Genomic DNA, 13,000 nt, shown 5'->3' with positions numbered 1-13,000 from the left:
TGTATTTTTAATATTTGTTTATTTGTTCATATATTTATAAATTATGATAAATGGTGATAGATACATTTTAAAAATAATGTCATAATTTATTAATAAATAATATAATAAATAACAATATTTTTATTAACAAAAATTAAAGAATAACAATAATAATTATATTATTATATTATTTAAAAAATAAAATAGAATGCATCTATATAAAAAGCTTTTAGGCTACATGATTGCCTGAACAATTTCTATGTATTTGAAGTTTGTTAGCATTAATTTAGGTTTTTACATGTTTGTTTTCTCTTTGTATTAAACCAGAGGAAGTGTGATTAATCACGCAGCGTTCTTGCATCAATTCTTTTTTTTTCTTCGCTTCTTTCTGGTAATCTTACTTGCACACATGCTTATTGTCACCTGTCACACATACTGTATTCCTGCACCTGGCCTGATGTCGTTGATAAGTTTGCAGCTGTGCAAAAGCACAGAGCTTTACTGAACGTTTGAAGAGACAGTGATTGCACTAGAGACGAACTGTGATTCTGTTCATGCTCATGCATGGACCTGCAGTTATAAAAAGAAAAAAGAAATCTGGTAATGAAGGTCTTATACAAATGCATTATTATTTCTCTTAGTTGTTTTTTCTGGCCCAGCTTTTCACTTCGCTTCTGATTGGCTACAGAGATGGTTGTTAAGGAGGAAAGAGGCATTTTCATGAGCTAAAGTGTTCATTTGTTCGTCTGTTTCTCAAGTGGAAACATTCCTCTTGGTTTATTTGCTTTGATGAGCACGTAAGATGTTTCACAAACTAAAGGAAAAGACAACCTGAACTCTACAACACGAGAATGTGAAACCACAGGCCAACCACAAAGCTCACAGACCTACATGCATTTGCGTACTCCTGTCACAGGCACGTTTTGTAGTGCATGCATCATCATCTGTGTCTCTGGGAGGGTCTTTGGAAAGCCTTTTTCTTGAACTACTTGACGTGTTTGAAAGCTCTGCAGGGATTCGTTTAAATGTTCAGATGGCTATAGGTGGGAGGTTGCCGTAAGTGGATTTCAGATGAATTCTACAGTCGTTAATTTAGCCTGCTCCACTTCGACTTAACTGGAAGCCATTTTTCCTACACACCTTACAAGAAAGGAGGATGTCTGTGTTTATCTTATATCAATATATCAGTTATACTTGTGTTGTGTGTGTGTGTGTGTGTGTGTGTGTGTGTGTGTGTGTGTGTGTGTGTGTGTGTGTGTGTGTATGTATGTATGTATATATATATATATATATATATATATATATATATATAATACATAATAATAAATATATTTTTCTCAATAACATACATTTTATTGCACATTTTTTACATATTTAAAATTGTTTATTTAAAAATATTTGTTTTAATTTATTATACTTAAAATGATAAATAATAAAACGTATTATTAATATAATTTTGTTCTCAGTAACATACATTGTATTATGCAGTTTTATTAGTTTCATTTTAATGTTTTATATTTAATTTACAGTAAAACATTCTTGTTTATTCTATTTTATTTATCTACTTTAATATATAAATATTGTGTTTATATATATATATATATATATATATATATATATATATATATATATATATAAATGATAAAAGATAAAAATATTCAAATACAAATATATTTTTCTCAGTAACAAATTTTATAGTGTACTTAATATTTGCATGTATTTTTACTTTTAGAATTAAAGTTTTATAGAGCTTCTAGATGTGTTTCTAGAGTTTCACATTCAATTTTGCTTTCAGGAAAATCATTCTGACTACAAAGGTGACTAGTAACAGTACAGGAAGTGTGTGCACATTAACACAGTTTAATGCATTAACATAGAGATTACATGTATTAGGGCTGGGCGATATATCGATATAAAAAATATATCGATATATTTTTAGATGCGATATGGAATTAGACCATATCGCATATATCGATATAGTTCAAATTTGCGCTGCTCCCCGCGCCACCGCCCCTCCTCTTCGAGGGGGGGGGGGGTGCAGGCACAGAGCCACTCTTCAACAAACATTGAGGAAGCAACTACGTCTGCGGAGCGCACGGAGGAATTGGTTAGTAAAAGAAAAAGCAGTGGCTCAGTAATTTGGAGATGGTTCGGATTCAAAGTATCAGATGAGCAACAACATCACGTTATTTGTAGGGAGTGCAATAAACAAGTTACAGCCAGGGGTGGAAGCACTACAAATCTTTTTCACCACCTAAAACAGTGGCACAAACTGCAGTACGAAGAGTCTTTGAAACTGTGCGCTGCAGAAGCCCCAGCCGCAAGCCATCGACAACCCGAAAAAGCTCCAGCCCCGAAACAAAGCTCACTGCAAACTTCATTTTCCCGCAATGTGCCTTATGAAAAGAAAAGTGTCAAGTGGTGTACTATAACTAAAGCGGTGTCCTACCACATTGCTAAAGATATGGTCCCCGTTGCAACTGTGGCACAAATCGGATTCCAAAAGCTACTGAAAACTATGGACCCGAGATATGAGCTTCCCAGTCGCAACTACTTTGCACGAGAAGCACTGCCACAAATGTACACTGAAATCAGACAGGGCCTTGCTGACCGGCTCGCTAACGTGACCCATTTTGCGTTGACCAGCGATATGTGGTCGAGCAGGACGTGTGAGCCTTACATGAGCATAACAGTTCACTTCATTCAAGACTGGGAGATGAAAACAGCGTGTCTGCAAACAAGTTATTTCCCCCAGGACCACACCGGTGAGCACATAGCTGAGGCCCTGCAGGACGCAATTGCAAGCTGGAAACTCCAAGAAAAGTATCTGGTTGCTATAACAACCGACAACGGGAGCAACATCGTCAAAGCGGTTGAGCTGAACGAGTGGCTGAGGATGCAGTGCTTCGGTCACAGACTGCACTTGGCTATTGGTGAGTGCAGTGTTGTAAGGAGTATTCAGATATTTTACTTTAATCAAAAACTAAATGTTAGTTTTTCCTTATTTTCCTTTGTGTGTCTGTCTGCAACTTTGTGTTTTATGCTGCTGTCTTGGCCAGGTGTCCGTTGAAATGCAGTATGTATTGTTAAATATAGGTTAAATAGATTAATAAAACACAAAACTTAAAGTGCTAAATGTAAAATCATTTACAATACAGAATGGTAGATTTCAGAACCATTTTTATTAGGTTTCCGTTATTGGATAATAATTAGTGATGCATTGATGTATTTACCACTTTAATGTTACAGCTGGTAAAGGTGAGGTAATTATGACTTTAAAATGCTGGTTAGCCTGTTGTTATCATCAAGGTAACATATATATTTAGCTATTATGATAGACTATAGTTTTTTCCTCTGGATTGAAAATAGCAAACTGCAAAGTAACTAGAAACTAATGTTGACACATATGCCTAGACATTGTGGAGTTTTTAGTGGAGTAGAAATATGAAGTAGCATTAAAAAATAGCATTAATATTAAATACTAAGAACAACAACAAGAACGGAACACGAGTAAATGTACATACAGTAGAGTCATCATTTATAAATTATACAAAAATAATAATACATAAAAATCACTTACATGATTAAAATTCAGAAAAAAATATAATATTTGTGATCAGTACTGGTGTTGATTAAAAAAATAAACTATGAAACAAGAAAATAATATTAATGCAGAATATTTCTAAAGCTTGATTTTGGATTAGTTGTATGAATGTGTTAAAGTGAAACCAGAGTCAAATTTCTCGCATAAGCACATTTGTTTAATAGTTATTTATGATTCTGACAGGACATGGCATGAATGACAAGCGTGTCACCCGGGCCATTTCTTTGTGCAAAAGAATCGTAAGCTGTTTTTCGTACAGCTGGAAGAAAAGGAGACATCTTGCTGAAGTCCAGATTCAGCTGGGTCTGCCAAGTCACCAACTCATAACCGAGTCTGCCACACGCTGGGGATCCAGGCAGCAGATGATAGAGAGAGTCCTGGAGCAGGAAGGAGCACTGGCCAAAGTCCTGTCTAATGACAAAAAGACCAGGCATCTTGTCCCTACCTGGCAGGACTTAGAGGTCCTAGAAGCAGTCCAAAAGGTCCTGAAACCTCTCCAGGACTTTACTGATGCTTTATCAGGTGAGGAGTACGTCACTCTATCATATGTGAAACCTGTGCTGCACCTTTTTAACGAAAGTCTCCTGGCATGTGAAGAGGGTGATAGCGAGCTTTGTAAATCGATCAAGACCAGCATTGTTGAGTACCTCAACAGCAAATATTCTGACCCAGCCACTACTGACCTTTTGGAGATGGCTTCATTTGTGGATCCTCGGTTCAGGGCCACCTACATCCCAAGTGAAAAAGTCGATGCATTAAAGCACAGAGCTGTCTTGGAGGTGGAGACGCTACTGGCTGATCAGAGCAGCTGTCAACGGCCTTGCCTATGTGTGCCCACTGTGCCTGAGCCTGCAGATGGAGAAGCAGCAGTAGCACCAAAAGCTAAGAGACTGGCAAGCTTCTTCAAGAAGCGCACAGCCACCACCACTGCACCAACCAAGAGGGAGGCTATTGAAAATGAACAGTCAAGTTACTTGCAGTCCGCAAGTGTGGAGAGTGACACTGATCCTCTCAAGTGGTGGAAGGATCATGAAGTTTTCTTTCCATCTCTGAGCCACCTGGCAAAAAAGTATCTCTTGGTACCAGCTACCAGTTCACCCTCCGAAAGGGTTTTCAGCTGTAGTGGCAATATCGTGACCTGCCACAGAGCATCTCTGAAGCCGGATGCTGTTGACAGGCTGGTGTTTCTTACACAAAATCTTTAAACGAAGGAGGATACGCTTGTCTGTCTTCTAATGTCTACCTCAAGACAGCATTACTGTTTATCAAAGTAAAAAAAGAGGGGGAAAATGTTTATTGAGTTGATAATCTGTTTCTTGTGCAACTGGTTGAGACTGTTCAGATAAGAAATTGAGTTAACAAAAAGGAAAAGGTAACCTCAGGCTGATGTTTAAAAAAAATGTTCTTAAACTGATCACTTTTTGTTCTTTCTTTATATGTAAATGCTGCCCTTAAGTTACTAGGGTTTGTCATATTCTTTTGTGATGTTCGTTATTTGCATCTGTGGATTTGTTAGAAAGGAGAATAAAATCTGTTTTGATTTTAATAAGCCATTATAGTTGTAAAACTAAAAAAAAATTATATTGTACTTTTCTCATTTAAATATATTTATTTAGGAAAAAGATTGGCCTATTTTAATAGCCTATTTTATAGGCTATTTTTAAGATTTTTTTTTTTTTTAAATGTGCACCTTATGGAGCTTTGATTTCAAAAAAGGTACTCCTGTCCTATTGTTATGCAGTATTATTATTTTTTTTTTTTTTACATTTTATTGTTATTTGAACAGCTGACCATTTAATTATGAACCAGGTGAAGAAACCTGTTTACTATTTATTCAGTTGATTTTGCAACTGTTCACTGAAATGGCCGGTTTCAATAAAACTACTTGTGACGTCATATTTGGCTTTGACAGAACATTTGCTCTCACTTTGCGGAAAAAATATCGGGATATATATCGTATATCGATATTCAGCCTAAATATATCGGGATATGACTTTTTGTCCATATCGCCCAGCCCTAACATGTATAAAACTTCTGCATCGTTAGTTCATATTACCTAATGCTGTATATAATATTAAAATCGGCACCTTTCTTGTTCAGTAAATTAACAGCTCATCTTTCTCACACCACCCCCTCAGAGGAAGGATATTAAACATACTTTAGGCTGATAATCAGTGACTCATGTTTACTGATATCTCCGTAATACTGAATCACACCACATCAAGGCGCCGTTCTGTCGCCAGTGCTACCAGTCACCGGCTACTTACGGCCATGATGTGCCTCCACAAGACATTGATTTCTATTACGAGCCATCGCGGGACTCCAAACTGATTAGACCCGCTCAGATGGCCTGATGTTTGTTACGGTAAGAAGCCCAGGCAGGTGTTTATTCCAGTCTGATGCGTTTTGGGAAACCGGCCAATTGCATCTGAATTAATTTAGGATCTAAGGTGCCTTTAAAACTAGACTAGAGTCATAAAAACACTCTGTTAACTCGTTTCCATTCATAAGTGATGAACACAAAAAGGCAGAGCCCAGACTGAAATAAATGCCCTCAGCTGGGAGCCACTAAACATCATAATCATTAAATAATGATCTGACAGCGTTAAACAGATCCAGTGCAGCCACCACAGCGCTCTGGAGAACCGTAGCGCTGCACTGTTTACACTACGAATGCGGTTGAGTTACACCATGTACTGTAAAGAGGGCCTGACTGCCAGTAACTCTAGTCACTTACCAACAAGGCATCATTTCCTGAAAGCTCCTCCCCTCCCCTCCCCCTCGCTCAGCTCCCCTCCCCTCTCAACCACCTTTAGCATTGAGGAACTAAACCACAATCAATATGAGTAAACCTCCATGCACATACCTGTCACTCCTCTTTTACTAGGAAGGGCACAGGGGTCTCTCACCAGCCTAGAAAACGTACCTGTTGTGCCGGCAGGACTGAGAGCTGTTTTTCTGTCCGCCTGTCAGGCTTTGGGAATGTTGCAGCTGTGAGCTTGCCGGTTCTTTCTCCAGCACATGGAAAGGATCTGTTGTTTCCAGGAGGTGAATGATAGTGACTTGGACCCATGTCACTCATGCAGTTTTGGACTAAGTTTTATGCACAGATGGGGCGTCCTCCTCCCAAGGTAGAGCACAAATCTCTTTAATGCGCTTTTGTAGCATTTTACGGGGTTGAAAAATAAAATGTTGCCAGGTGAGAAAATTCAGGTTTGATTGCCCAAGGAGAGACGTTTCTTGTCTAGTGCTCTACTTTATTTCCCTCAGATTATTTCCTTGATAAGAAAATGATTTCCTTGTAGCTTCTGAAGAGCTGCGATCTGTCGCACAGCTGTCAGGTTTCTATGATTTTGCCATTTTTAATGATGGGTTATTATTGCCTGCATTTTTTTTTGCAATCATCTTGTCAGTGTTGGCTTTAAGTAATCACTATGACTTTAAGTAATACAGTAAGTTATTATATACATAGAAAATATATGATAATTATATATATATATATATATATATATACTTTTTTGTACTTTTTATTTACTTAAATGTGTATATAATATTAAAATAATATACTACATTATATATAATATGTAATATTATTAAGTAATACTAATATTAAGTAATATTAAGTAATACTATATATATGTGTGTGTTTGTATAAAATTCCTTTTATTTTACTTTTTATTATTTATATGTAATTATTTGTAAAATATTTTTTAATTTTAATTTAATTTTAATTAATTTTAATTATTATATGTATATAATAATATACATTATATATGTATACATAATCCAAAATAGTATATAGGTATTGAAATATTAAATATATAAATCACATTTTACAGTGTACTTGCATTATATTTTGGACTCACAATTAGTTCTTTTAGCATTTTATTTTGTTTTTATTTTAGTTTTTTAAATATGTGACTGGTTCAAGATTTATATTTTGTATTCAGTTTTGCATTTAGGAACATTATTCTGATTAGAAAAGCTGACTGGTAACAATAAGCATGACAACACAAAAGCTGATTTCCAGTAAGAGGTGGACACAGGTGATTCTTGGACTTGACGCAATTTTGTATTATTGCTCTTTTTGCATGAGATCATTTCTGCATTAGAGTTTGCATTTTGAAATCCTCTTGCTGTTAAAAAGCACTAATGATTGCATCAATCTCAGGAAGTGGATGAACCACAGCAAAGTTTTTGAAATCTGACATGCTTTTCGCACACAGATCTCTCCTAGTTCTTGAGTTAATTTTAGATGAGAATGTGTTTTGCATGAGTATGTTCTGGAGTGCACTTCCCTTTATTCCGCTCATCACGATTTGTCTGTTATCTGATGGGTTTGGGCCTCTATTTTGTGTTGTAAAGAGCTGTTAAGGCACAATGAGTCTTCACTTCCCAAACCAACGACCTGCAGCAGCTTGCATGACATGAACCACATCTTCCTTGTGTTCAGATTTCCTTTGTGAACTTTTTTCTTTTCTTCACGTTTGTTTGTTTCTTTCATTCGGTTGTCTATTCTTTCATTTGCCTGGTTCGTTTGTCCATTCTTTTTTAAATTGTCTGTTCTCTCTTTCTTTAGGTTAGCCATTGTTTGTCAACAGTTTACACTTGTCCGTTTTTTGATGCGCATTGTTTTGTCTGTCCTTTTTTTGTCCATTCATCTGTTCTTTCTTCCTTTGTCTTTCCATTGTTTGTGTGGTCTCTTTGTTTGTTTGTCCATTCTTTTAATTGATTGTCTGCTCTTTCATTAATTTGCCTTTCTTTTTTTCTTTCTTTCTGCCCACTTTCTTGTAGTTCATTTATTCTTTCATTTGTTAATCTGTCCGTTCTTTTTCTTTCTGTGTGACATGTTTTCTTTCTTTAGGCCATTTGCCTTCTTTCTTCTTTCCGTTTGCCTGCTTCCTTTCACTCGTTTGCCATCTTTCTTTCGGTCTTTTGCCATTGTTCGTATTTTTCTTTTTGTTTGTTTGGTCCTTCTTTCTATTTTCCACTTTTCTTCCTTGTATTTTCAGATAATCTTTCATTTTTTAAAATTCTTTCTTTCCATCTGTAATTTTATTTCTCCTCTCCTTTACCATCTCTTTTATCACTGTCCTTGATCTTTATCGTCATCCTCCCTAAACAAAATAAATAGGACATAAAACATTTGAGGAAGCTTGATGTGATAATCTGGCAGTGACGCTTCAGGCTTGTCTGCAGTTTTCCCGTCAGTGCTGCTTGGAAAGGTTCAATAAGTGTCATGCTGTGGTGTAACCTGACACACTGTCGTAATAATGAGGCTTTATTACAGTACGGGAGTGTTAGGAGATATTTGTCTGTTTTTTGTTTTTTTCACTCGTACACGCAAGCTTTACTCATTTTACACCAGAGTACAGCCACCAGCTTGTCTTGCAGGTGCACCTTTTTCCTTATATTTCATACAGGAAACGTTTACGCAGGCTTACAGTAAATGATGCATTTCTGGTGGTCCCCACAGATGAGTGTTGCCACCTCATCTCTACCGTGTCTGTCTTTATTTTCCCCCTGGCAATAATTTTCAAAGCTCTTCTACTGTAAATCACAGGCACAGAGGATATATTTTGTTGTTTTCTTGTCATTTTGGTTGTTGAATGTTTGTGCTGACAATGCATGGTGGCGCCTGCTGAATGGAAAAAAAGGCTTTAGGAAACTCTAGCATCTTTGCCCAGTTCAGCCCAACCCAAACAGACACCTCAGAAGTCTTCAAAGCAGCCTTGGTTTTACAGAGCACCACATCCAAAAACCCAAACAGAACTGAAATTGTCCATTCACAAGGCTGGAAAGTGTCGAAGCATTGCAGTATTTGTCTTCCACACTGCAGGTTATGGAGTTCAGGTCAGCCTGCTCTGTGGATGAAACTACGGTGGGATTTAGGATGGATGGAAATGAATGCAGATTTTCCTCTGTATATGTGCCGCCTTTGCAACCACACTGCATTCCTGTAAATGCAGAAGTGACTATTATTAAACATATTGCCAGTGAAGTAACAATATAACAGCATTAGTATACTTAGATAAGTGTACGGTTTCAATTAACTGCTATTTTGATGCTTAATTAATCTGACAGTCATTTCCGAGATATTCTACATCTTGTCCATGATCTCCAAATGATTTAAAGCATGACAATTACAATATAAAGTGATTACAAAAGCTTGTCACAGTTTAAAAGGAGTAAAACCATTTAAAGTTAATGGTCATATAAAACCACCATTACTTGCACTGCCTACAGGATTTCAAAACATTTGACTATCAGATAATATGATGATATTAAAGTTATATTTAGCAATTTAAACAACAAAGAGACAATTTCTAATAATAACTAAATTTGATGTTAACAACTGATATTGTTTTAATAAGAATTATTGGCCACAAAAAAAGCAGCATTTAATCGGTCACTTGCTGGAGGTTGCACCATTTTGCATAATGCAAATAGTTGCATTATAAAAATATGACTAAGTGTTTTTCTTCATGGAAATGTTTTACTACATGGTGTCACTGATGAAGGTTTTGTGTGCATAGTGCAAAGACTCGACTTAACCATGACAAAATTTGTTGAAAAATGATTTTAAGTTGATTAGTTCTTACAGCCTTACATAAGTGTAATGAAAGATCAAAGAAACCACAGAACAATGATGGATTTCACTAGGATGATTAGAAAATGACCCTCAAACCTTGAGGGTTGAACTGTTACTATGTTTATTTGCAGGCATTTTACCTTGTGATCATGTAACAAGGCTCAATTTAGTCAAATATCCATCGTCTCTCTCAAGGAACAAAAATATGGTCTCACTCATTCAAGGTCAGTGAGTTCATGTAAGGCCACTTGGTAGTGGGCGGAATGAATTCCTTTTGATGCATTTTCCCGTATGTACTTTTATATTCATCTTTATCATAAATCTATTAAAAGAAAAAACAGTTCTGCTGTAGTTTTTGTGATAGGTTTTAAATGTTTCCCATTTATTAGTTTCCTTCTCAATTTCAATTTCACAACATCTTTGCTAACAAATGGAAAAGTCAGCATTTTTTGTTTTGACGTTCCGTTTATGCAAATACGTTCCAGGAAAAGTGAAATATTAATAACATTCATCAATCCAATGCCACTCTGTCAACCTGAAATGGGGGAATCCCTGTTTGCTGGCTCAGCAGTAGAGAAAAGGAATGGAGAGAGGAGGCGGCCTGGCCTTCCAGGAAGTCTCGCCTTGTTCCTTGCGGTTTGCCCGAAAATGTACAAAGTTAAATTATGCCATTTCCATTTGCTAAACAATATCCAAAGTCATTCTCCATGGCGAACTGCAGAACAGTTTTAGTTGGGTTTTTTTTCCTACTGGAATCAAATTGACTTCTGGGACTTCTTTGTTCCTTTTGGCAGTGCTTTGCAATTGTGTCAAAGCAAGCATGACTGCAGTCGTTTGATCAGTGCAAATGAGCAGCTTGTGACCTCAGGTTTCAGAATCCCCCTGCTGATGGATCCAGGAGTGTTTTGTGGAGCACCTTCACTCCTGAATTGAGTGTGTCCTGGGTTTTCAGTGGGAGTGAATTCAAGTCCTGCGAGTCTATGTCAGGTCTAAGAGGTGATGGAATGTTGCCATTCTACATATGGGCATAAATGTGGTTTTGTCTGTTGTCAAGTCATTCCGTGTTCCACAAGCACTTCATCCTTCCCAGCACAATGAAATCAATGAGAAACATTTGAATGCGGAAAGACAACTTAACCACTGCCTGGAGACAAGAACAGACTGTTGCTTAAACAGTCAACTAATTATGGTGTGAATTAGGCCTAGACTTTTAATGAAGTCTAGGTTTCATGCTGCTCCAACAAGCAACATTTCAATTGTAGACAGTTGGGAACAATTGGAAATCTAATATTTTCAAGGGTATTTATGTATAATTAGTAGTGGTCGACCGATATATCACTAAGACCAATATATCTGCATTTTTCAAATATCAACATCGGCCAATACTTTTTTCTTTTTGGCTGATGTGTTTGAGGGAGGACTTTTATTTTACTTTTATTTATTTTTATCTTGAGAACGCCTGAGCACACAACTCTTAACATTCAACCACTTCATTGTTTGCTGTCACTGTTTAACAGTTCTGAAAAAAGGAGGTATTCAAAAAAAGATTATAACGATTGCTCTTATATTATTAGTAATAGAAAGGCAAACATTATAATACTTTCTCGTTTAACCATCAGCATTCAGCAAATACACATTTATATAATTTAAACAAATCTTTGAATGTCTTATAAACATATATATATATATATATATATATATATATATATATATATATATATATATATACACACACACATGCATACATACATACATACATATATAATAGGGCTGTCACTTTTGTGAAGAAATCATTTTCGATTTTTAAGACATAATTGTTCATAGAATCGATTGTAGAATCGATTTTCCATGTTTAAAAAAAAAAAGACGTTTCCATTTTCAACGCCAAATAACGGACGAACGTAAAGAGAGTGCTGGATACGCACAAGTCAGCAATATTTCTTATTTATTGCTATGAAGTTTCTTGCAGAATAACAAACAGCTATAGGAGTGCAACATTCTCGAAAAAAATATATGCAGAGTGGACTGCTGCCATAACATGAACGAAAAACATTACTGCAGGCTTCAACCCGGCTGCATTCATGTCTCTACAAATTAATTCTGCGAGCTTAGAGTTTATAGCCTCTTTCCATGCAGCATTTAGAGGTGCAGACGGGGGGAGAAAAGTTAGTCAATTTTGGCTGTTTAGCAGGTGGCTCTTCCCGCTCTAGGTCTTTATATTTATCTGGATGATGAAGCTGTATATGCCCCCTCATAGGTGTAGTGCTGCTGTGATATGGGAACTCACGATCGCAAAGTTTGTTTACCACTTTGTCCTTCATATTTTGACTTTCAGTCCAAAACCCAAAGTGCTTCCATATCGAACTCCTCAAGTTATTCGGGGTTATCACTCGTCTCTCATGTTGCACAGGTTTATTGCCGTTGTTCTCCATTTTCTTTGCAAAACACTAGATGCAGCGATTGAAACCGTGAAACTATAGGCGCGTTAAATTGCTGGGTATTTTCTGTCTAGCTTTCGCAACGCCTACTGCACTTTCGGAATTCTTTATTTTCTTTTTCTGCTTGTTTGTGAGTTTTGCTACATCTATATTTTTTAATTGTTTAATTCTTTTGAAATTAATAGTGTACATATTTGGTTAAAATCGATTCCCTATTTTCGTTTTCGAAACTTTTTTTGGTTGATCCGATCGATTGTGCAATCGATTTTCGAACGAAAAGTGACAGCCCTAATATATAATTGTATAAAAATTATATATATATTTAAATTAAAAATATTTATATTATATATATATATATATATATATATATATATATACATACACCTA

The 13,000-nt window shown here is 36.2% G+C and overlaps 1 protein-coding gene across 2 annotated transcripts in view; it reads left to right on the top strand.

Annotated features, from left to right (window-relative positions):
• Positions 1-13,000, top strand: part of LOC132131057 (protein strawberry notch homolog 2-like) — a 56,900-nt gene that overhangs the window by 26,457 nt on the left and 17,443 nt on the right. Inside the window, exon 1 of one of the 2 annotated variants that reach the window (XM_059542980.1) lies at positions 6,420-6,714. The exons of the other annotated variant lie outside the window; for it this stretch is intronic. Within the exon in view, the coding sequence (XP_059398963.1) occupies positions 6,655-6,714 (60 nt within the window). The 5' untranslated portion in view covers positions 6,420-6,654. Of the gene's footprint in view, positions 1-6,419; positions 6,715-13,000 lie in introns of those variants that run through there. 2 annotated transcript variants of the gene reach the window in all.

Source organism: Carassius carassius, chromosome 48, assembly GCF_963082965.1.
Source record: "Carassius carassius chromosome 48, fCarCar2.1, whole genome shotgun sequence".
Taxonomy (NCBI): domain Eukaryota; kingdom Metazoa; phylum Chordata; class Actinopteri; order Cypriniformes; family Cyprinidae; genus Carassius; species Carassius carassius.
Note: the sequence above shows the minus strand (reverse complement) of the source record. Positions and strands in the feature narration are given on the sequence as shown.